The 26,600-nt window shown below is 36.0% G+C and overlaps 1 protein-coding gene across 1 annotated transcript in view; it reads left to right on the forward strand.

Annotated features, from left to right (window-relative positions):
* The window catches only part of LOC118191546 (sushi, von Willebrand factor type A, EGF and pentraxin domain-containing protein 1-like), a 287,106-nt gene that overhangs the window by 249,300 nt on the left and 11,206 nt on the right, over nt 1-26,600 (forward strand). Inside the window, exons 35-38 of the mRNA XM_085825956.1 lie at nt 5,856-6,066; nt 13,026-13,390; nt 13,911-14,087; nt 22,030-22,215. Coding sequence (XP_085682082.1) covers nt 5,856-6,066; nt 13,026-13,390; nt 13,911-14,087; nt 22,030-22,215 — 939 coding nt within the window. The remainder of the gene's footprint in view (nt 1-5,855; nt 6,067-13,025; nt 13,391-13,910; nt 14,088-22,029; nt 22,216-26,600) is intronic.

A 26,600-nucleotide genomic window follows, 5' to 3' on the forward strand; every position in this document is an offset into this window, starting at 1 on the left:
TCAAAAATTCGTTAAAAGTTTACAAAAAAGGAAATAGATATTAACCCAAATTCCAAATTTGGGCTTCCAGATGCCCATATTCGGGTGGAGACGTATGGTATTCAAAATTGGATGGCTCTAGGTATACCGTTGTTTGATCCAATGCGAGAAATATACATACATTTAATAAAGATTCTTGATTATTTAATTTCTTCAAATATAATACAGGGCGACAATATTGGGTGGCAACAGTTTGAAAAGTGAATCGGACATTTATAGTGAATCAACGCAAAATGCCAAAACGAAAATAATATAACGAAATAATAACCCTTTTGGGCTAATAATATAAAAGTCAATATAATGTAATACGAATAAAATTTACTGGAAAACAAATGCTTTTTGCTGCAAACAGTTTTCTGTTTATTGCCTGAAAACATTTTCCTTAATAAAAGCTGAAACTAAAAACCGAGAAATTCGGCGATTTATCGGAAAACCGAGAGATAGGGTGGAAAACTGGGAGAGTTGACAGTTATGTAAGTGTATATATGACACATGTAATATTTTTATGTAATTATCTAATCTTACTTAATTCTAACTTCAATTATATACGTATATATTCAAGATGTGCACATATTATACTTGTGTATATATTATATATATATATGTGTGTGTGTGTGTGTGTGTGTGTGATGTACCAGCTTTTTTCCGGAATAAATAGATTGATGAAGAATCATAGATGTAGTCGTAGCTCAAAAGTATCAGACGATAAGTTTAAAAAACAGGATCCATTTATTATTATTCAGGAGAAAATAGCAATTACAAAAAATCAGATATCTGGAGTAAATAAAAATGAACTACTAATAACTTTTTCTAGGAAGTTACTGCATCGTTACATTAAAGAAAAGACCCCGATATTCCTTTGCGAGTCCTTTTATAGCCTCTGGAAAGGCGAAGCTTCCAAGAAATGACGTCAGCCTCGTCAGCCATTCCAGTTTGCTTTAAATATCTCCAGAACATTCTATAACTGTACGTGTAGAAAAGGCGGGAAAAACAACTTGACTACGGGGCTGTGGATTTAATTCCGCGTACTTTCAAATAAGAGACCGTCGCCATTAAAAATGAAAAGAACATACAGTTAGAATTTTAAGTGTATTTTTGACTATGGAATTTTATTATTACATATATATATAATAATAAGATGCATAAGGAAAGGAAAGAGCCGGAGCAGTGTCGATATGTGCTTAGATCCATATTGAAGATGAATTTTGATTGCGTAGTATCTAAAGAACTTGGCAGTCGAGGCGATTTTAATTCCATTTTTATTTGCAATTGATATTTGTGGCCACAATCACTTGACACTCCAGTCGTGCCTTTCCACAGAAGATTTACATTTTTGATATTGTTGAGATAGAAAGCAAGCCAGCGAAATTACATGTTAGTGCAGTACAGAGCAAAGCTAAGTGCGTAGTTATGCAAGATGGAAGGACGCGAAGAGAAAAGTTTTGGTTTGCAATTTGGTGATTGGTCAACAGGCATCTGCATTAACCTTTACGTAAGATCGCATGATTAATTTGAATGACGCTATTTTTAGGACAGATAGATGAAGTTCCCAAATGAAATAAAAAATAAAAGAGGTTATAGTGAATTAAATTTAGAAGTTTTGCTTTGATATTTTTTATCTTATATGATGGAGTTCCGATTTACAATTTTAATAGTATGAAAATTAAATTCTCTTCTTCTATCAAAAAGGTCTAATTTCTTTAAGATTATGTGTATTAATATACAGATAGTCTATTACTGTTTGATCTTTATTGGTCCTATTAAATTTTAGACAACCAAGGTAGATGTCGCAATTTTGTATGATATTTGGATCAATAAGGATTATTATTATGTAATAAATACTATTAAAATATTATTATAAAGTTTAATTTTTATACTATTATAATTTTCGTACTATTAGAGTGTTTGTTGTCACCTATAACATACAATATCAAGCTATGCAAATATTCAAGTTGAAAAACGTTTTTGAGTTAAATAATTATAACTGAAAATTCAATGAAATCAATACTAAAATAAAAAATTAATATTTCGTAAAATATCCATTGTTGTTTATAGCAGCCTGTAGTTTTCTTGCCGTTGATTCTACTAACGTTTTGGTTAGATCTGACGATAAATTTTGCCATGTTTTCAAAAGAACATTTTTGAATTAATTTATATTTGAGAATTTATTTTTCCACACTTCTTGATCCAAAAATTCTGCGTATTACCTCTGCTATTATTTGCGAAGTTTTTCCATATTTCCTCGGGAACAGCGATGGTCATATATGAGAAAAAAAATGGTGAATGAATGATCAAGATAGGAAGAAGAGGTGCTAAAAGGATAAGACAGGAGGAGGAGGTAGTGGGGATTAGGTTACCTAATCGCCCAGCCCACCAGCGGCCGAGCGGTAATGTCGCTGAACCCTGGTAGTTCGGTCCGAGGTTCGAATCCCGCGAACGGGCTGGCTGCATGGGTGTTTTCGTGGTTTTCCCCATGTGTAACGTATTACGAGCCAGTTTCCCTTAGAAAGTCCTCCACGAAGGCATCCCTCCCTTAAGGCAGATAGCCCTCGAGTGCTTTGCCGTAATCTAATAAACCAAACCAAACCAAACCCAATCACCCAAATCCTGGTGATGCAGCGAGTGCCACTTATAGAGTCTCCGTGTTCTTTTTGGTAGCATACAACTTGGACTCTACGTAGAAGACGAAGTTTATATCTTTGAAGAATAAATACTGCAGGAGAAGGTTTTTAAATAACCTTTTTATTTAAACTAAATTAAAGAGATGCATGCACTTGGTGTTCACAATTCACCACTTGTGGCAAACTAAATTAACAGCAAATAAGAATGTAAAATTCACATTGAATTAAGAGGGCTAACGGCTGGCTCCTTAGCTACACGCTAAATCGGCTGCATACAGCAAAGCCGATCCGAGAAATATCAGTATGAACTCAGGACTTAATTTCTAAAATTAGAAGCACCGGAACCGCCTATAGAAGGCCTTCACGAAAGAGACACAAGAATAAATAAATAAAATGACTAATAAAATCATTAATATTTATAACATTTTTACAAAAATTCTGAAAGGTTTCAGATTTTAAATTACGTCCGAAGCGGCGGTTTTTTTTTTTTTTTTTTTTTTTTTTTTTTTTTTTTTTTTTTTTAACATTTTGTGTGTAACCTTTATTTATAAGAGATAGATTAAAGATGAGAGTAAAGATTGTGTTTAAAGAAAATAATAATAATAATAATAATAATAATTTTAAATTACGTCCAAAGAGGCGTGTTTTTTAACGTTTTGTGTGTTACCTTTATTTATTAAATATCATGTTCTTCGCACTTAAACCATAAAATTCAGTTCAAGAGCAATATCGCAAAATAAATTTAGATTGAGCATATCTTTAGAATTTCCGATACGCAGTCTCGCGCGCTGGAGATACAAATGTTTTTTCTGTACAACGTTGCCATGGCTCGCTTTGAAATCCTCGAGTTTGTTCATCAAAATTTGTTAAAGTATTACAAAATATGAAATCAATCATAAAACAAATTTCAAATTTGGGCTTCCATATGCCCATATTCGCAGTAGGATTACGTCATTCGAAATCGGATGGCTCTAGGTGCAGTTGTTTGATCGTAATGCGAGAAACATACATGCAGATTCTTCATTATTCAATTTCTTCAAATATAATACAGGACAATAATATTTGGTGGCAACAGTTTGAAAAGTGAAACGGATGATCCGACGCAAAATCGCAAAACGAAAACAATAGTCCCTCAGGAACAAAGCCCCTCTGGATTAATAACTCATTATTAAAATAATTAAATAATTAATGGTTAAAGTAAATAAATAATTAAAATTATAATGCAAGAAATGCAAAATTAAAATTTAATAAGCGATTTTTTAATATAATTTTATTACTAAAAAAATTTTCAAGTTCAAATTTCTACTGAAGTTGTTGTTCAGTTACATAAAAGAAATGAATCCTTATTTAGGGCTGCGGCTAGAATTATGAATTATCCCCAAAAAACTAAGAATTACCGGAGCAATTTAAGCCCTGTATAAACTGGGAGGTGTCTAACGCCGATTAGAAAACTAATTTCAAACACGCAACATAAACGCGAAACTGTTTACTAAACTCCGCTACTATCTTACGATATCTTGAAACGCAGCTTAAATGCTGCTTCTGGAACACGTTTAGATTAGCAACTACGTCTTTACAAATTTACATTCCGGCAGGAAACTGAAATCGGAAGGGAAAGAAAACTAAAAATAATTGGTTAGAATAAAGTCCTTACAGTAGTACTAGCAATAATAGTAGTACTAGTAGCACTCATTAATAGAAGCCCTAGCAGTACTATCAGTACCAGCAGTATCAGGACTACTATTTCTTCTAATTTTGTGTGGCAAACATGTGGTTGTCTTGAGTAGAACAGTGAGCTTACTTTAATTTCTTGGCTAAAAGCCACAACTTAACAGTTTGCAAGTTCAATTTGCATACTAAAACTAACCACGTTTATTCTGGCCGGAAGAGAAAAATAAGAGGGGGCAGTAATGTTTTAAAATAAAATAAACTTTAGTAAAACTTAAAATCCAGACAGAAGTACTAATAGTACTAGTGCTACTACTATGAGTAGCGAAGCAGGTCGTTTCGACGCTGACAGTTCGACGCCAACGTTTCGACGCCGGGGCAGTTCGACGCCGTACGTTTCGACGCAGGGGCAGTTCGACGCCATATTTTTTTCGTATTTTTATTTATTTTTGGAATAAATATGAAGTAATATAAATAAGTAATATGACTAATTTTTATTTACTGAATTAGCGATTGTTTGCATGCATATTTGAAATAAATATATGTGTGAAAGTGTTCTAGATTTTTGTTTGTGTCCCAGATTAGTAAGAAGCCCCCTCGCCAACGTCAAGGCCCCGGAACACGAGGGAGAGTTTTTTTTAATTTATTTATTTCACAAAACGGCATCAAAAAGGCAAAATACACAAATGGTAAATAAACGTATGGTTACAAAGTAGTTATTATTATATTGCAGACAAATATAATTACAGATAAATAAGATTACACATAAATAAGATTAGAGATAAATAAGATTACATCGTAGAACTGTTACTATACTAATCCATTGCAAAGTTATGCTCCACATCTTTCAGGTATTCCATTATTTCTCGATTTTCAAAATCTTCAACTATTATTTTGATTCTCATATCAGCTCGCAGATACCTATTCCGCTTGTGCGACGGTTCATCTTCACGTACAAATTGTTCATAACATTGATCAATTGATTTTTGAACACGCCGGAGACCATCTATGAATTCCCATAATGTGGGGTGTGAAACACCAAATGATGATGACACCAAATTTATTTGAATGATGATGCAAACTTATTTTAAAAATAAATAAAAATACGAAAAGTATGGCGTCAAATAAAAGCAAAAAAAGTATGGTGTCGAACTGACCCCACGTCGAAACGACCTCGTGTCGAATTGACCACGCGTCGAACCGTTGGCGTCGAACTGACCTGTACCGATTAGTAGTACCTCATCATCATGAAATAAGATTGAATTCTTTCCTGTACAAAAGGGTAGTAATGACTTCTTTACTATTCAAGAGTTAAAAAGGCAGAACTGCAGATGAATGCAGAGGAAAATCATAATTTATAATTTTTAAACCTGCATTTGTTTTTTATTTTCTTCAAAATGTAGTATTTAAGAAAGCTATATTAAAAAGCAGCATTGGAGGTTTATATTATAGATTTTATTAGCAAGAATTTGCACACTTCAAGTACAAAAACAAAAGTAATATGACTTTTTTTCTTTTAAAACATAGGTGTTACATGCGGAACAGACGGCAAATGGAGTGAACCACCGTACTGCGAAGAAATGAGTTGTGAACCGCCTCCCGATATTGAAAACGGGAGGGTGATAGTGGAGAAAAAACCCGGATTAAGTGAAGCCACCTACTCTTGTCTGAAGGGTTACAAACTTGTTGGCACCCAGAAACACTCATGTATCGGCAATGGCAGTTGGAATATCACTGGGTAAGACAAATTATAAGTTTCCAAAATATTTTTACATTTCGGCGATTCTCATTAGCTGGAATATATATATATATATATATATATACTATATATATATATTTTTTTTTTACTAGAACGAAAAGCTGTGATACTTATAAGTTTTACAAACAGTTAAGCTTAAACATTTTCATATCCTCCCTTTGATTCATGTCACATACATTCGCTCGGACCAGAAAGCTATGCATAATAAATGCACCCAAAATAGACTTTAAAGCTAGTTAAATCAACCTCAACTCGTGCCTTGCCGAGTATAGTATGTCCCGATCATGAGAATTAGCTCTAGTATGTTCATAGATAGGCAGTAATTTTCAGAGACTGAGCGTTTCCTATTCCCTTCTAGAATCCTAAGAGACTCAAAACAGACTCCTATCTACAACAAGCTTTCACAAATCACGGGAAATTTCTCGCCTACCTCAGTAGGTTCTGCCATCAAAATGTAAAATGCGCCTGCGGTGCCTCAGCTTCTTCAGCATACGTCTCGCATTACATCTTCGGCTATCCACTCACTTCTCTCATCAGAGCCACCCATGGAGGTAGGAAGTAAGCGTTCTTACCTCCATGGATCATCCCTTCCTCAGCTCCAGGGATCAGATAACCTCAAAGACCTTCTTTAAGATTACTACAGACAGCGGGGCGCCAGAACCATCATAGAGTACGTCTATTCTAAGAGAAACAATCATAGCAGATAACCAGGTCTAGGCACTTGACAAAATGTAAAGGCAGCAAGCCTCTATTCATGTATATATACAGGGTGTACCATAAATGTTGCGACAAACTTCTAGGGCACATCATAAGGATTAAGATTTGCATAGGAACCCATGCTCAGAAACGTAACTGTACGCCGCCAGGGGGTGCTCTACAGGAGAGTGCTAGTGGAAAGCGAGAAGGATTGTTTCATTCGAGCGTTAGGCACCATACGAAGAGCATGGAACGCTATGGGAAAGGAGAGTTTGCAGACATGCACTTAGTGTATGAAATAGCTGAGGGTAATAATGGACGAACCGCTGCACACATTTATCGAGAATTTTTCTGCGACAGACATCAATTATACCACAGTTTGCACGTCTGCATCAAAATTTGTATGACTACGGTACATTAAGAAGTGGACTCATTTTGGACTGGATGTTCGTAGCCATCTGAACAGTTTATTCCCGCATCGACGGATTGGGCGTGGTGGAACAGTTCCCTGACCCACACGCGAACCGGATTTATCGATTCTTGATTTATTTTTGTGGGAAGCCATCAAAAGTGTCGTGTATCACGATCCTGTTGTGTCTGAAATGAATCTCGTGGCAAGACTCGCCTGCGCAGCTGCTACAATCAAAGAAACTTCCCGTGTGTTTGAACATGTCCTGCAATGAATGGTCCGTCGGTGTCAGGCATGTTTGGCGTCTGATGGTGCAAACTTTGAGCATCTTTTGTAACATCCAAGCTGTCGAAACACCACTTGTATTCATGTCCAATAAATATTCAAAATTAATCACTCTCTTGTTTCCTTTCCCATTTTCTACCTCTGCTACCACTTATCCCTGACATTTCCGGGCATGCAATTCTTAATCCTTATTATGTGCCTACCTTTCCTAGAAGTATGTCGCAACATTTACGGCACACCTTGTATAAATATTTCTAAACTAACTAACTCATTTCGCTACGTTTGTACTAACATAGCCAAAACATAGTAAGTTGCAGCACACAACAAAAGTAATACACTAATTTTAAATATGTTTATTAATAATAAGGCTGAAGAGATAAACAACCAAAAAAGGTTGCTGGTGCAACGATCAGGATGACATGATTGACCTGTAGTGCCTATTGCGAGGTGAAGCACGTGAAATAATAATAAATAAAACTTCTTGTGCGAGGTTGTTAAGCATTTTACAGTGATTAGCTGAGGATAGTGTTTGAGAGAATTTGATTTTGGTAGCTGTAATACACCTAGGCTGGTAAGCTTAAACATTAGATATTGTTGCCGAGAAGTAATTAACCTGTTGATTATACATTCCCTTTTTTTACCACGCCGGGACACGATAAAGTTTTGATTTTAAATGTGTATTTTGTACGCAGTCTGATTGTCTGACGCCGACAGTGAAGAAGTAACCCTGGAGTAATGTTTGATAAACGTTTAGTTTAGATTAAGTGATAGATTCGCACAGCAGAAATAACTTAATAAAGCTAAATGAAGTTGATGCATAAACTGAAGTGAGTATGAGTTGGAATTCGAATAATGTGGGGGGGGGCGTTTAGATAGGGTCATAGAAGAATCCTGTATGGTGTAACAAGTATTTATTAACAGGTTTAAGTTACACACGGACATTTCATTTAACTTTAAGAAAATTACAGAGCAAGAGTCTGATACAAACTATCTGGTAACACACTTGGCCCCACGTTGGGCGCCACTTTGTGAGGAGGAGGCTTTTACTAAAGTCCTTCTCTGGCTACTCACCAGAGGTCACCCTTGTTGTCACAGTTAGTCCAACAGTTTATGTTAAAGGCTTGGTTACATTAACTGAAAATTTTAGTTAAAATTAACCCTTTGCACTTGGGGACACATTAAGTATAACACCTTAAGTCTTCTCTAAGAGAAAAGCTTTCTAGTCGGATGGCTCCTTTTCAAAGGGCCATTAGTGACTGCATGCCTTCTTAAAATTTTCTATTGAAATGGCATAAAAAAATGTGTAACCAAAATGAAGCCGATGTTACGTTTAGAAGATAACGCTTGAAGTTTATTCGCGGTGCGTCCTAAATTCCGTTCTGAAGAAAAGGATAAGAAGCATTTGTATATGTAAAATGATACTATTTGTATGTTTTTACTCTTCGTATTGTCTGATTTGAAGAGGTATATGAACAAGTCTAAAACTATAACCTGAAAGAAACAGACCTCCAAAGGCATTCAAGTACACAACGTTACAACGTTTTGTACAATTGGCGTTCAAGTACACAACGGTATAGATCGTGACATGCACCAAGTTTTGCATTTTTTTAAAAAGTTTTATTTCGTAATTCGTGATGTACAATGGGGGAAAAAAAGGGGGACAGTTCTATATCTCCCGTTCTACTGGGCCGATTGACTAAATTCAAATTGCGTTTTTCAGGTCACCAAAGCGCGACTTAAGGTATATATTAGATTCATAAATAGCACTGTTCTAATATAGGTATTTTGACACAAAATTGGACATTTTCTGAAATGACATGTCAGTTGTTTTCCATATTTCGATTCTACGACTCATTATGCCTACATATTAAATTTTGTAACATTTGGTGGGAAATTTATGGAGAAATTAAAAAATTTATCTTGACGCATTTTTTTTTTTTTTTTTTTTTTTTTTTTTTTAGTTTGAGCCAAGAATAATTCACACGGCGAACTTCTTATTTTATTGCTATAAAATAAGAGACCTATTTTCTTTCCTTTTATTTTTCATTGTAAGTGAGCGGAAAAAAAGTTATTGTTCATTATTTCAAATAATTTTAACAAAGTGCGTAAACCACAGTTCGCTTTATTATCGCTTATAACAAATATGCCAAATTTAAAAACTCGCCAATATGTAAATTCAGGTATATCCTTGAATACAAAACTGTAATTTTTAGCAAGTACACTTAGAAACACCTCTACTTTAAGATGATGGTAAAAATTTTATAGGTTACAATTCAAAATGTTTTTCGAAAAATTATTTAAAAATACAAATTTTTAAAATAAATCATAAAAAATGTGTGAATTTTATTTGGAATGAACCTCAATTTCGAATTCTGGATGAAGTAAACAAGTAAGTTTAATAAAAAAAAGAGATAATTATAAATATATATCAAATTTAATTAACATTGAGGAGCTAAAATTTTGAGAGCTAATTTGTTAAAAACTACTCGTGCGATTTTTACAAAACTTTGCATAACTTGAGTCGTAGAATCGAAGTATGGGGAAAAACAAACAAAAACAAAAAAACAAAACAACAAAAAAAAAAAAAAAAAAAAAATTCAAGTCATTTTAGAAAGAGGCTGATTTTGTGTCAATATGCCTATATTAGAACAATGAGATATATAAATCTAACACATATACTAAGTCGCGAATTCGAGACATGAAAAACCCAAGTTGAATTTCGTGAATTGGCTCAGTAGAACGGGAGATATAGAATCGTCCCATATTTATTCCCCCCCCCGGCATCTTCGTAAAGACGTGTTATCGACTTGCTCTTTGGTCAGTTGTGGAAAGGGTCTGAGTACAAAGAATTAATTTCCCTAACTTTTATTGGCCCACTATCAGCCTAATGTCAACACCTCAGACCGGGTTCAAGTCTCGGGGAACGAATTGAATTTTCGTGGTTATCACCACTTTTAATGCAAATACAAGCTTCTTTTCCTTGAAAGGTCCTCTACAAAAGCACTGCCTGCCCTTCAGCAGGTATACATTGCTTTAATCAAATAACCATCAGATGTATCATTTCTCATTGAGAAAGTTCGACTTAAAATCAAAAACTCCAGTAATTAGATTTCTGCTTTAACTATGTAAAGTGTATTTTAATTTTTTAAGTTATTTTAATTTTGAAACTCTTTCCTGTCAATTCTTGTTTCCACTTACAACTCCCTACCAGAAGGAGTTTTCAGAATCGCGTTGAATGCAAATGAGTTGGAAGAATTATTGGTTATAGTAGACTGAAGGTCACCCCTTGTGTTATCGCGAATTTGTTCTTTCGTTTATCGCCAAGTTGTTGTTTCATTTATGATAACCTGAATAGTTGAATGTTCCGTAAATATACTTTCACTTAGAATTGGGTCCTCCTTTGACTTTTTAAGTGATTTATGTGATTTTAAGCCATTAATCGCCGCTACACAAAGCCAAAATAACAAGTCAAAGAATTGCACAAACTCGGTATCCATGTACCGCCAATTTTCGCGAAATATAGTTTTATGGAATAAATATACTTTTATGGAATTATTTAAGGAAGGTTCAACTAACTTCGATAAAGAGTGCTTAGAAGTCCATAGTGGCGCGAGTTTGCCTTCGGGCTAAGCCGCTCTTGAAGCTGTTACGCTCGGCCGTATATTGCGTGCCTTTTGATATTCGCCGGCGAGTTTAATTTAAGGGCCAACTGCGTTAGATAATTGTGTCTAGCTTCGGCTAAGTCTTGTTTAGTTCATTATAGTTTAGTTTCTCATTTTTTTTATTCTGAGTTAAACCCCGAGTAGAGGCTTTCCTGTGAGCCCGAGAAGGGGCCGACTGTTATTCTTATTTGAGTGAATAAAAGGGTATTTTAACCTTTCTCGAATCTACATCTTAGTTGTTTGAACTCAGCGATAAGTCGGTATATAGTTCACTAAGTTCTCGACGTTTCATCTTAGACAAGGAGTTAGGAATCCTACAACTATGTAAACTACATCTTATATTGTCGAAAGCAAGTTCCTTAGAAATGTTCATTCTGATTGGTGTTGCGTGAATTTGTTTTCTGGTAAGCTAGAAGTTTAATACAAACAATGATATAGAACAAGTTTTGACTATATAGAACTCAGAAGTTCTATATAGAACTCACACACGAGTCATACATTTTTATGTACTAAACTGTCCAAATATTTTTGAATTGTCACATATTCAACTCATGAAAACCTTCTCATGGTTGAATGTTTCATCTATATATGTATAAAGAAGAAAGTATATTTGTTTGTTCGCTAATAACTCGGTCACTGATATAACTATTGTTACGAAACTTTCTACAATACTTTTCTGGGCCACGGAAAAGGTCGACGTCTACTTTTTTCCAAAGAAAGTAGCTAAAATCAGAGATATTAATTAAAAACTCGAAAAAAATCCTAGAGTTTGTTAATAAAAACTTCTAAGTTACGATGAAATAAAAATAGCATTGCCAAGTGTTAAATACATTATACCCGATTCCAAAAATTCGTGGGAAGCCATTTCGACTCTTCCATGAATCGTATTTTTTTTGCATTTGCATCGTTATTAGAGAAGGATTACAGCGGTATCGTTCTCTCTGTTATTAGGTACATTACTCTCAATTTAACTTAACTGGCATCGAGTACTTCCGCTAGTATTGTGTAAAAGTCAATAAATACACTTTCCCAAATAAGGAGAACTGATTAAAACTCTCAAACAGGTACTGATGATCTGAATCAAACGGAATAAAAAGGATTGTCCTTTTATAGTTAATACAGAGTGCGGCCGCGTTCATAGCGTAATTTGACTTGCGTAGTACAATGACGTACTGCATGAATGCGCGCCAGCTCGTGCCGCATTCGTGTACTGCTGCCATTTCGAGTGTGACAGTGATATGGATCGGTGGAGTGCACAGCATCGTGCCTTTGCTGTTGAAAGTTATTTCAAGAGTAACTACTCCGTTATTGCTACCCAGCGTCTATTTCGGCAACATTTCAACTTGGGACATCATGGGAAAGTTCCAGATGGACGGATCATTGCGACAGACATTTCTAGGTAGAGTAATTTCCCGTTTGGATGACATTTCCTGGCCGTCTCGCTCACCTGATCCTTTCATCTGCAAACTCTAGGGGCACCTGAAGCAAGAAGTTTTCCGAAGACGTTGTGCCACCATTCCTGAGTTGAAGGATCGCATCGGAACTGCCCTCGGCAATGTCCCAGGGAATACGTTACGCCGAGTTATGGCAAGCTTCCAACGCCGCTTAGATAAATGTGTTGCACACAGGGGGCATCCTATTCAAAAAGTAATCAACGCAATGAACAATGACTTACACATTAGTAAATGGCATAGCTTTAACTATTAATTGGCATAAGAGGTAATAAATAAATTACAGTTACTGCCTCATGGTGTGTTTTTAATATCCTACTATGAACGCCGCCGCACCCTGTATTTCATCCTTTAAACTTCAAAAAGTAACATTTAGATTGTTTGTAATGAATATGTTTTGTTTGTAATTTTGCCTGTCTTGCATTTTTCACTCAGCACATACTGCGACCTTGTGATATGCGGAGAGCCGCCTTCAATACCTTTTGGAGGAATTGAGGTGTCCCCAAACAGTACAATCGGAAACCGTGGTACCTACCATTGTTTCCCCGGCTTTCGAGTAGTTGGAAGTACGACTGTAGAATGTTCTTGGCAAGGAACTTGGGAAGGCAAACCACCTCACTGTGTTCCTATCACGTGTCCTGCTCCAGGTGCTCCCGATCACGGCGAAGTGGACGGAGAAGACTTTTCTTTCCAGAGTGCTGTGCTTTACAGCTGCAATAAAGGCTACCAAATTTACGGTAGAGACACCAGATTCTGCTTGGAAGACGGGACTTGGTCTGGAGATATGCCGATTTGTCGAAGTAATTTTTATTTTTCTACCTCTTTTACCAGCTATAGTATAGTCTGTAGTAATTGATAGAAGATGTCATTAACATTGATCATTAAAAAAACCCGCATAAAAATATTTAGTAGCTCAGTTTTAATAAACAGAGTTCTCGAAACATACAGCAATGCTGTCGATGCAGCTGCCATGAATAAGGTGTAACATTGCATGTAAATTAAACGCGCTTCCCATAAATGGAAGTTGCTAACTTATTGCTGATATCACATTGAATCAGTTCGTTCCTAATATGCGACTCGATACTGATATAATTTGAGAAATAAATATGTCTGATGAATGAGTTTGTATACTTAATTTAAATTCTAAATATTAATATTATTAATATAAAAAATTGAAAGAAAACTGAGATTCAGAAAATAACAAGGGGAAAAACAATTTTTAATATACATTTTAAATAAAATTTTCGAATGAAATAATTTTCTGTGTTAAAGAATCTAATTTGTTACATATCATTATATACTGCGTTTCTTAACACTCAGAAATATCATGTGGACAAGTTGGACCACCTGCAAATGGCTACATTTTAGAAGATGTTCCTGGTCACTATGGGGATCGAATTCATTTCGCTTGCCATAAGGGGTATGAAATGGTTGGCAGTAGCACGGCTCGTTGTTTGGACACAGGAAAATGGGATAAACCTGCTCCTAAATGTACAGGTGAGTTAATAGCATGAACAGGTTGATGGAAGCTATACTGTTTTAAAGAAATAAGACTGTCTAATGGCTCTTCATCACCTGCAATTTCTTACTTTGAGACTTCTATGCTCTCTAGTTTATTTAATGTACGCTGATGAAATAAATTAAGAGAATTTTCATATTTGATCTGCGATCTCCAGAACTGCTGGACAGATTTTCATAAAATTTGGTGTGAACATAGGTTGATAGAATACAATAATAATAATAATAATAATAATAATAATAATAATAATAATAATAATAATAAACATTCAGCAGTTATAATAGACACACATTTTCGTAACACTCATGGGAGTCTGAAGGTCTGAAACAGCGGTTTCAGAAGACACAAAAGAAATGGGTTAATAGGGGGTATGGTCCCCTCTTACAGCCATACAGACCTCGCACCGTGATGTCATACTGGAAATAAAGCGGACAGTGGCAATTGGTCCCACTCATTCAGTATTCTCGGAGAGGGGGTTGCGAGTTGCAATTGCCCTTCCCAGAGCGTCCCAGACATGCTGTATAGGGTTGAGGTCTGGAGACCTGGCTGACCAATCCATCCGGCGAATACCCTCACTCTCGAGAAACTCGTCGACGAAAAGAGTGTGTGACCTCGCGTTATTGTCTTGTAAGATGAACTTGGGGCCAACTGCATCCCGGAAAAGACGAACATAGGGCTCCAAGACCTCATCCCTATACCTCACGCCAGTCACACAGCCTCTGTCAAAGACGTGGAGAGGTGTGCGGCCATGCAACATGATGCCTTCCCAGACCATTACACTGCCGCCGCCATTAACTGTTGATTTCGCGGATATGAGGGTAGGTAGCGGGTCCTTGGCTCTCTCCATATGAAAGTACGCCGAGAATCGCTGTTTAGGATAAAACGGGACTCGTCGTTGAATAGAACGGTCGCCCATTGCTCCGTACTCCAATCACTATGCTGCATGCACCATGCTAATCGGATTCTCCTGTATGTAGACGTGAACGGGACGCAAACAGCTGGTGTTCTGGCAGACAATCCTCTCTCTCTCTCATTCAGTCTTTTGGAAACAGTCACCCTTGTTACACGGGTTTCTACATACAGGTCCCAAGAGAGCTGAGAAGCTGTAGCCCCTCTGTTACGCCTCGCTAAAATGGACAAATAACGATCTTGTCTGGTCGTCGTGGCTCTTCGACGACCTTGCCCAGACTTTCTCTCGATGGATCCAGCATCCTGGAACTGTTTCCATACACACTACGCTGGGCGTTAAATTAAACTCTCTGCATATCTGGACTTGCGATTGGCCTGCCTCTAGCCTCCCCACCTCATTCCATCATCTAGACGTTGGTGGTTACTCATTTTTACTGTTCCGATGTGAATTTAACCGATTGCTGCAAAATAACACCAAGAAATTCGCAGAGGTGTGCTAGCTAACGCAATTCGTCGTATCCTTCCACGCGCTTATAAAGCCTGTTTTTTCTGCTGGCTATACACACGCATACGCTTACGTATTTGCTACACACACGTGTACACTGCTACACACAAATATACGCTTACGTATTTGCCGTACAAGATTTGCATTTTTATCTAAAATCAGTGGTTTTTCCTTCAGTTCACTTCTTTTCATGCAATTCGATAAAATATGCAAATTCTCTTAATTTATTTCACCAGTGTATTTTACTTACAGTGAAACCTCGAGAAACGATCACCTCTATATACGAGAAATTCGAGATACGAGGAAAGTACGAGTGAAAATTTCGTCTGTAAATACGAGCATTGACTCGAGTAACGAGCAATGAGCCAGGCTGTTGGTATGCGTGATGCCATTTTCCGATCCGGCTCGACTCGGGGGATTCTCTCGTTAGATCACTCGGTGTTCTTTGATCTACGTATTTGTGGGCTTGTGAGTTTAGTGTTTTTTAAATTTAACATGAAAATTATTATTTCACGCTGCCTCCCAAGAAGATTGTTGCCTCAGATAATGCTGCAAAGAAAAATAAGGAAGCCATGACCGTTGAAATTAAGAAAGAAATCATAAACATAAGCGTGGTGTAAGAATGACGGAAGTGACGAAATCTTACGGCCGTTCGGATATCGATGATCTGCACTATTCTGAAGAAGAAGGAAGAAATTAAGAAACTTGATGTGGCCAAAGGAGTTACTGTTACTTCTAAGCACCGTCCAAAACGCTTAAATGTTGAGAAGCTGTTGTTGGTGTGGATTAACGAGAAGCAGTTCAAAGGCGATTCCGTGTCTGAAGCTTCATAAAGATAAACTACGGTTATATGGTTTTATTACATTATGCCAAAGCACTCGAGGGCTATCTGCCTTAAGGGAGGGATGCCTTCGTGGAGGACTTTGTAAGGGAAACTGTCTCGTATACACATAACACATGGGGAAAGCCACGAAAATGCCCGCGGGATTCGATCCTCGGACCGAACTACCAGTGTTCAGCGACGTTACCGCTCGGCCGCTGGCGGGCCTCTACGGTTATATGAGTTATTGGCTAAGATCAAAGTGTAGTACCAGTGTTATTTATTAGAAAAATTGAATTTTATGCTGATATGTTTGGGGGTGCTGAACGGATTAACTGTATTTCCATTATTTTCAATGGGGAAGTTTGTTTCTAGATACGAAACTTCAATGGGGAAGTTTTTTCTAGATAGAATATCAATGCTGGAACGAATTAAACTCGTATCTCGAGGTTCCACTGTACTAAGATTTAAGAAACAAAAATTAAAAGCCACATTATTGCACTGGCGGGAAGAATTAAAAAAACAGCTATAAAAGGGTATTTTATGTTATGTAGTCTAATGTTAATTTAATGTTTATATAGGCCAAAGAAAGGTAACGTGTTAGCAGCTCAACATCAAAGTTATCGCCCAGTCAATGGGATTCACAATCGTCATGTACATATTCCAACTACTTTAAATGTTAATCTCTAAGTTTATGAAGATAGACGACTTATCGTTTTGTCTTAACCTTTAAGTAAAGTAACACAGAAGGAGATTTAAAAAAATTTTTTTAATTAGTTCATTAGCCTAACAGTTGCATAACTTGTGTAATAAAAAAAAACTCCCCAGCTTGCGGAGATAACGGAAACAAAGTTAATGTAAAGTTCAAATAGTAAAATATAAGATCTGCAAGACAAAGCATGCCTACAAGCTTTGACTTTAGGCCCTCAACTTACACATAGCAGTGAAGAATAGTAAGATTAATTCCGATTGGGATAATTCAGACGCTGGAAGAAATAAGAGCGGTGGTCAGAGATTGTTGCCACAAATTCTCTGTCTCGAACTCTCAAGTGCAGTAGCTAATTTATATTCTAGTGGAAAGTTAGGAAATTAGAAGAAAAAAAAAAGAAAAACTTGTAAGCAGACATAAATCTCTACAGCTGCACAGAAATACGCAACTTTGCGCGCGTTCTTCTGGCATTTGTAAAAAGGAGTGCATCAAATTCTAATTTCAAAAATGATACGAGTAGATGGATCAAATTTTCGCGTCTGTGCACGATTGGAAGAGTGGAAAAAGGATAGCTACAGACACAAGTCTGCACAGAACTCAAAAGACGTCAAAAGCGTTATATGAAAAGTCTGGAAGCTGTTTAAAAAATGGCGATGTATGCAGACAAACAAGTCAAGATCAAAAGCGTGCCACCGAAGTTCGCTGCAGCTACAGAAATTCTACTATCCAGATATACCGTGAGTGATAGTCTGCATAAAAATATAGCTGTATGGCAGAGTCCATGAATTTATCCCGCATACTCGGGCTGCAAAATGTTCCCCGTTGCAGTGGTGCAGACTATTGGACTACCACGACTAGAAGCCAGCCCTCTTTACTAATGAATCCCATTTCTGTTTGGAGACTGATTTCAGAGGTATTCCAATCTGGATTGATAGAACAAAAGTACACAAACGTACGTAACGTATATGATATCTTGGCTGTTGACTTTCTGCGAGTGTTTTGAGTTCTGTTGTGTGTTTGAGTAAACACTACAACTAGCTCTATGGACTCTAACTATTAGGTGCCGCTGATTTCCTTCCCCAAGGTATCGAGATGGAAATAATACTTCTATGCAGACAGAAACTCAGTAATATTTAACTTAAAACTTTCATTAGTCTCTACTTGAGAATTAACAAAAATGTACATATTCACTTGACTATGATAAAATTCACTACTGAGAGTTTTCTTCCACTTTCATCTGAAATCCACTGCAAACAAGCAAACTCACCATGAAGACCATCTTCGACAGCTGGCTCTGGAAATTCTTAGTTGCATTTGTAAAGATGCAGTGCAGGTCTATACTGACGGTAGATCCTACTGGCAGCGGTATTTTTATTAGGACCCCCCCCCCACCTTGAGCCTACAGTAAAGCAACGCAACCCTCACACTTGCCCTGTCTTCAGGAGCGAGTTAATTGAGATTAATGTAGGGCTTGATGCTATCATGTCTTGTGATTGTGATTTTGGAGAACTGCGGATTTTATCGGATAACCGCACTACAACATCTTAGTTGGCTGGTCCTCCGCAAATGATGAGACCAGCGTATCTTTCTGCTCACACTCTCTCAGCGTCGCAGAACACTGGTAGTTCGGTCCGAGGTTCGAATTCTGAGAACGGGCTGGCTGCATGGGCGTTTTCGTGGTTTTCCCCCATGTGTAACGTGTATACGAGCCAGTTTCCCTTAGAAAGTCCTCCCCGAAAGCATCCCTCCTTTAAGGCAGATAGCCCCCGAGTGCTTTGCCGTAATCTAATAAATCCAAAAACCAAACCAAATTCTCTGAGACCCACAACGTCCACTTCCAGTAGAACCCATGACATGGGTCGCTGATAGACTAGCCAAAGAAGGTAAGGAGAACGAAACGGCCACCGGCTCTTCGCTTATCAAGAATTTTACTCAAATGAAAGATCTAAACTCAATTTAATATTTATGTCGTGTTCGACCTACGCATGAATGGTACACAAGAACATCCCCTGGCTCTCTGCTGGAAATCAAATGTGACCATGGCTCCCAGACTGCTCTGGCTACACTAACAAGTTGTCATCTTGAATATCTTTCCTTTGATAGTGGCAGAAAAATCCACCCCACTTGTAAAAAATGCTGTGACCATCCAGCTTCACCGGATCACATTCAGAGCTGCATCGGACTTTCTAAAGGGGACTTAACATCCAGTACCCTTATTATTACAGATTTTTTGGTTTTCACCAACCTTCTGAAGCTGATCTGGCATAAGTCAGATCATTCGAGAATAAGCAACAACAGCATAATAAAATTCACATTTCAGTGTGCTACTCTAAGAGGAACCACAAATTTAATTTAAATCATTTTAATGTGCTAAGCTTACCGTTTTCGACAGGATTTCTCCGGGATTATCTACTCTGGTTAGGATTAAACTGCAGTCTTTAGAGCCACTATTTGCGAATGGTTCCGTCCTCTAGCTTACTCGCCACCTAGGTCCCGACTCGGCTGATGTCTTTCAGGTAGCCGGCAACTTCAAACAGGCTCAGACATCAGACAACTTCTTGGTTCCAGTTAAACTACTTATACCTCTACATTCGTATTAGAAATCTGCATAACCGTATAAAGGAAAGGAGCTTACTTACTTACCACCAGCCGAGTTGCTGTACCACCTATTATATGACTATCAGCATTTGTGCTCAATGGGTGGAGCATTCTAAAGTCGCTAGGTCTAGTCAAAAATTTCTATAGAGCATTAAACTTTATAGCAGAATTTAAAAAGTTACTTCGGAAGATAGGTATTTGTGACCTGTTTTTATTAAAGAGACCCTGACAAGACTCCGACTGCTCTGAATGAGTTAGCAATGTTTTAGGGATTCTGAGTTTACAGAGAACGTTTACTCTAGAAGTCAGTAGTAACTTGGATAAAAGAAGTTATTCTGATGCATTATACTGAACAATATTGATTGGGTATATTAATGTATGTATGGACATCATATGTGCTATTCATATATTTGCAGAGTTCCTGTGTAATATTTGCTTGTCACGTTCATAGTAGTCGCTTGTGTTATTCACTTATTTACGGTTTGCTTACAGTTCACTTACGTATAGTCTGCGTGATGCTGAGAAATACAAATCAGTGTGTAGGGTTAGAAATTTATGTGTTCAATGAAAAATGTGCAGTTCACTTACACACAGAGCACCGTTTTATATCTGCCTGGCATTTTGTACCGGTTGCTGGTACAGAACACTTGAACATGGGACTAGAAAATATTAAGTTCATTATACCACCACTCAGAAAGTAGATCTGTGCTGAGATCTTTTTCTTTTCCTTTAAAAAAAATAGATTGCTTTTAGATTTTTGCAGTTCATTGCCAAGTAATCTATGAGAGTTTTAAGTTTGTTTCATAGTAGCTTGCTCTTTTGGAGTTGTTTCAGCCAAATCTGAGCATTTTCAGCTGTGTACGGCCGGAAATGGAAGTCTTTGGCGGCTTCGCACGCGAACATGTAGTGATCGATGATACCTATTGACCTGTATCTGCATGAATCTGTGTGGTGCAATCCGAAGTGAAACAAATAGGCTGCCTCTATGTAACTAAATCAGAAATGGTAGAAAATATGCAAACTGGCATAAAAGCTCTTGCGAATCTAATTTAGATAGAAAATTTATAATGTATTTAAGATTACACAACTTGATGCCATATACAGTAAATTTTCAGTTTAAAAGTTAGACGGTGTGTAGGGTCGTATTTTATTTTTCTAATAGTTACTTTTATTTTAGAAACAGCTTTCCTTTACTTCCTCATTTTCCAATCAGAATGATTTTTCAATTTTACGCTTTGTACGAATAGGGTAGGAACGACTATTTAACCCTTTCCGGCGCGCTACCTTTTAAAGTCGGAGTTTTGATAACAGAAAAAAAAAAAAAAAAAAGGTAGGCAGTCTAATTAGGCCTAGAAGAGTACACAAGTGAAATTTTGTGAAGATAGCACTTATCGTTTTAATTCTGTGGGTGTGCCCAAAGTGGCACACTGATTGAATAGAGCTTCGAAAAGAGTGCTAAAACGAGCATTCATGTCAATGAACTGACCGATGAGATGCGGAGAAAAAAAGAATACAGACTCTCAGTTGTCCTAGATGATCGGTGAGCCCGGTCTGGGGACACCTAGGGTTCGCCGTTTAATTTTAGGCAAGATTTCAAGGTAAAAATTTAAAACTAATATAGAATAAGGAGATTAGCATACAGCCAAAAAATAACATAGAAATTTCTTTTCAAACAACTCCTTTTATACCCTAAAAAAAAATCTGGAAGATTTCTTTGAAAAATGGTGTGGTGTGGTGGCGTGTGGTGTATTTAATTATGGCAAAGCACACTAGGGCTATTTGCCTAAGAGGAGAGATGCCTTTCGTGGAGGACTTTCTAAGGGAAACTGGCTCGTATACACGTTACACATGGGGAAAACCACAAAAACACCCATGCAGCCAGCCCATTCGCGGGATTCGAACCTCGGACCGAACTACCAGTGTTCAGCGACTTTACCGCTCGGCCGCTGGTGGGCCTCTTTGAAAAATGAGGGTCTTAAAAAACTGAACATGGTTAAAATATGTGGACTGGTTTGTGTTGAGCTGCCATGTACTATACATAAAGAAGGTTCAGAGTAACCTATAGTAACCTATAAATCCTTTTGCATTCAATTTTTCTGTGCGTACAGATGGAAAATTTTAGGTGTGTCCAGACTGGACACACTGTGCCGCAAAGGGTTAAGCTGAGGTGTGAGTTGCTTCAGTCCTATGCTGTTGATTTTAGATAAGAGCCAACTACGCAGTAAACAAGTCTGTGCAGCTTAGGCTGTTTATTCTACTTAGCATTCGTTTAATTTTACATTCTATTAGATTCTAGCAGTTAAGAGATTTTATTTTAGCTAGAACACTACAAGTGTTATTAAACAACTTCTTTATATATGTACCCTTGTCTTTACTCAGGTATTACATGTGCTCCTCTGAAACAATTCTCCCCGCATGTTGTACCATTATCATTAAAAGAAGATAAATTCGCCATTGGAGATAAGTTATCATTTGTCTGTGAACCAGGATACAGAGCATTCGGAGATCTGACATCTCGGTGCCTAGCAAACAGCTCATGGTCAGCGCCTACTGGTGGATGCAAAAGTAAGTGTATTTTCTGTAAATGTAAAGGCGGGAAAGAGATTTTCATATTTTAAAATATTCTTACAAAGATGCCCATGGTATGATAACTTATTCAGAAAATTTATCCTGATCAGCCAAAACATTCTGACCACTCCTTCACAGCGATAAAGCTCTCACCGGAATGACATATAACAAAACGTACAATTCTGAGTATCATTAATACTAGTTGCCACTACTTCCGTGGATCTGCTGCCCAGATGGTATAGTGGTTAGGGGAGCCTGACCACGATACCGAAGGGATCCGCGTTCAAATCTCAGAGAAGGCATGGATGTAAAATTGTCTGTCTCTTCATAGGAGGTGACGGTGGCTTATTAAGTGCCTCCACAATAAAATGGCTCCCACTTAGGCAGTGCCTCCTAAATATATAAAGCCATCAGACTGGTTTGTGGCGTCACGAGCACTAGGCCGTAGAATACGAAATGGCGGAACTTCCGATAGCGATAATTTCTCCGTGCATATGAGTATCAATTTGCGTAAAATAATGAACTCTCAGAATAATGCAGAAACTATATTTCCGCAATAAAATGTTATGTTACTATCGGAATATCTTTGAAAACTGTTTTTAATTCATTAGACTGATATTACTTAAAATTAAAATATATATTTTTTATTGATTAAGAATACTTTTATGATGATACCTGCAAATTTAAGATTATGAGAAAGTAAGTGTTCCGAAATGTTTTTATCACCTCAATAACAATTATTTTAAATAGTTTAATTATGAAATATTTTTAAATGAAATCTTAATTTTTATTTCTTTCAGGTTAGATCCTTAATAGGAAACACAGTTACTCCTAGTACACTTTTAATGCTATTGATCACATTCTTTAACATGAATCAGACAAAGCTTCTATAGAAAATTAAACAGACTTCATATTTTTATTTTCTGTCTATTAAAAAATAAATAAAGAGAAAAACTTTAAGAAACAGAAATATTGTTTTTAAACTCGCATAGCTTTTCAAAAGCAATGAAAGTAATTAAAATTTTAGAATAAATACTAATTTAAGGTCAAATAAATATTATTACAGTCAAAAGTCGTTATTTCGGACACCCATAATCCGGACCTCACAGCTAAAAACTTTCTGCGCATGCGCCGCGTTGGCACATGCGCACAGGCGTTTTACGCGTGCGCTTAAGACCTTGACTACTGCGCATATGCGTGTGCGCAAGTGCAGAGTACGTTTTCGCCTGCGCGTTTAATGTATAACGGACGGTGTAAGCTAAAATTATCTAATTATCTATTTCAGTTAATGTTAATGATTGCGTTATTCCTTAATCTTCGAATTGGATCCCGCTTATTTTTTGCAGACTGTAAGAGCAATTTTATAAAAGTAAACTTGAACTTTCGATTATCTCAAATAGAATTTCCGATGCTGGAAATTCCAAAGGATCTACAAAACGAAAGTATGTTTCGATGTCCAACAAACAAAAAGTGGAATTGCTGCAAAAAATGGATAAAGACATGAAGAATGTGACAGAGAGGTTAGTGAAAACGAAAAAATTTCGATTGACTAGTTAGTCGGTATTCTCGGCACAGCAATTAACGGAACTTGAAAAGCGGAACTTTGTAACTGAACAAGAAATTATGTCTTTTTATAGAATTAAAGAGAAAGTATTATCACATAAAATGAAGCAACTTAAACAACTTACATTGAGAGAAATGTTTAATAAAGTAAACAAATAAATATTAAGCTTTTTTTTTTTTTTTTTTTTTTTTTTTTTTTGTAAATTTTGATACCTTTTAGATCATAATTGTTCTTTATTTCATAAATTACGGTTTCATATTTTTAGTTTTAGAATTTCTGCATGCCATCTTACGAGATTTAAACTGATTATCGATAATCCGGAATCGCCGAACTCCCGACAAGTCCGGATTAACGACTTTTGACTGTAACTTTAAAATTAAAATGAGTAGCTTCTAAAAAAATTATCATAATTATACTCACATTACAATACAGAAGCAATAAAACTCATTAAAGATGCATTAACATTTTATATGTAAGGTAATAAAATTTAATACTTAGCAAAACTTTATCATCTTAAATATCAAATTTGGTTTCATAAAATTATTAGAAGCTGAATTTTCAAATTATTCAATTAACAATCAGCTCTGAAAGCCATAACTCCTCGATATCTTAAAAATTTCTGATATGTTGTTTTAGCTCATCTGTTAGATCAGATGTCAGATGTTTTTATAAAATCATATTCCTTGAAAATATATACTCTCAACTGTGTGAAAATTATAACATGTGTATAAGATATAATTAAATACGATGGCTATGTTAAAAAATGATTGGTGGATATAAACGTCTTGATTTTCAAACAGAGGATCATAAAGTAATTTCCATGCATTAAATAAGATTGCAAGAATTTCGCTACAGAATGAGGTGTATTATTATATTATTCAGCAACCTGAGGTAACAGTTTTGTCCATGCAATATTACTCTGATAAAAATTCAATTTACACTTTAATCTAGTTATAATTGTTTGATTAACTCATTCAACTTTACCATTAGTTTGAGGCCTGTTAGCAGTAAATAATAATTATTTTACATTTTATTTCTTGAACAGTGCTTAAATTTTTAAGCAGCAGCATTTCTATTACTTAAAATTTTCTTTGGTACTTGAATTTAAAAAATGTGTCTTAAACAATTTAAGTAACTATCTGTAGTTACACTTTTAGAAGCACAAGTCCATATACAGTACAAAGTCCGTAATCCGAACGTCCATTATGCGGAATAATCTATAATCCGGACCTCAAAATCACAAACTTACGCATGCGCGTTTGATGCTCGCGTCCGTTACGCATGCGCATAAAGCCAGTAAAGCGTTTACGCATGCGCACTTCTGATAGTGAAGAACAGAGAACGTTATTGAAAACGAAGAAATTTCAGTTGACAAGTTAGTCGGTATTCTCGACACAGCAATTACAGGACTTGAACAGTGGAACTTTGTAAATGAACAAGAAATTATGTCTGCTGATAGAATTAAAGAGAAAGTATTAGCACAAAAAAACGAAGCAACTTAAACAACTTACATTGAAAGAAATGTTTACTAAAGAAAACAAATAAATATTAAACTTTTTTTTTTTTGTTGTTGTTGTAAATTTTGATACCCTTTAGCTCTTTATTTCATAAATTACGGTTTGATATTTTAATTGTATAATTTCTGCATGCCATCTTACCAGATTTAAATTGATGATTCCGGAAAAAAAAAAAAAAAAAAAAACCTAATCCGGAATCGCCGAAGTCCCGACAAGTCCGGATTGCGGACTTTGTACTGTCAGTTAACAAACGTATGCATAAACGTATGCTTTGTACTGTTTGTAGCATGATCAATAATAAAGTGAATATAATTTTTAATAGAATTATTATAGTTTAAACCCCCAACAGTATCAATAGATAATAATTCAAAAGGTTCATTAACAGATGGTAGGGTTTGCATTAAACCAAACCATACTATCTGAACTAAACCTACAACCATGAACTAGCAAGTCTGCTCTAGGAACAGGATTTAAAAATTTAAAACCTTGCTCTACAGAACATCCCAGCTGTTTTATTTATTTATTTATTTTTTTTTTTTTTCCCTTCCCTTGAAATAAAATGCCAAGTATTTTCCTGAGATAAGAGATAACAGATCACCAATATAGTCATTAAAATAAAATATGTAATGGGCAACTATTGCTGTTACCTATGTAAAATGTTTAAAATAATAAAATAGAACAAATGAAGTCTTTAAAGTTATTTATTTACATAATATATTTAAAGATAATTTCATAAATTTTTAATGTTTTAATACAGAAACAAAAATTAAATTACAAAAATAATAAAATTACAAATATACTTACTAATGCATGTTGAGATAGTAATCAAAATTAAAAAGTGAAATACGATAAAATTATTTTCCAAGCCAAGATTATATTGGTACATTCCTAATATATTCTTTGTTATTTATGCTTACACAGCAACTGTTTTTAGTTTTCTTTTATCTGAATATTTAGTAACACTCATTTTTGAATTTACAATAATTGTTTAAAAGAGTATTTGTACATGAGTATATTAGCAATTGCATAATTTTTAGTGATAAATGGTTTTTACAGGAAATAATTTTAATTTCCTTATACATAAGAATTTCTAATGCGGATATTAAATTACATTGGTTAGATACTTGCAGGAAACTTTTCATATTCCGGGCTTATAAGCTTCTGTACAAAATACAATTATGCATACGTTTGTTAACTGATGTATGTAATTATGTAATTTAACTAGATTTGTTGTACAGTATAGGTTTACTATGAATCACATTTTTAAAAATTGTTAAGCTTTACATAAAAGATTAGGATAA

This window comes from Stegodyphus dumicola, chromosome 10 (genome assembly GCF_044657685.1).
Source record: "Stegodyphus dumicola isolate Sdum_Otavi_A_Nest chromosome 10, ASM4465768v1".
NCBI lineage: Eukaryota > Metazoa > Arthropoda > Arachnida > Araneae > Eresidae > Stegodyphus > Stegodyphus dumicola.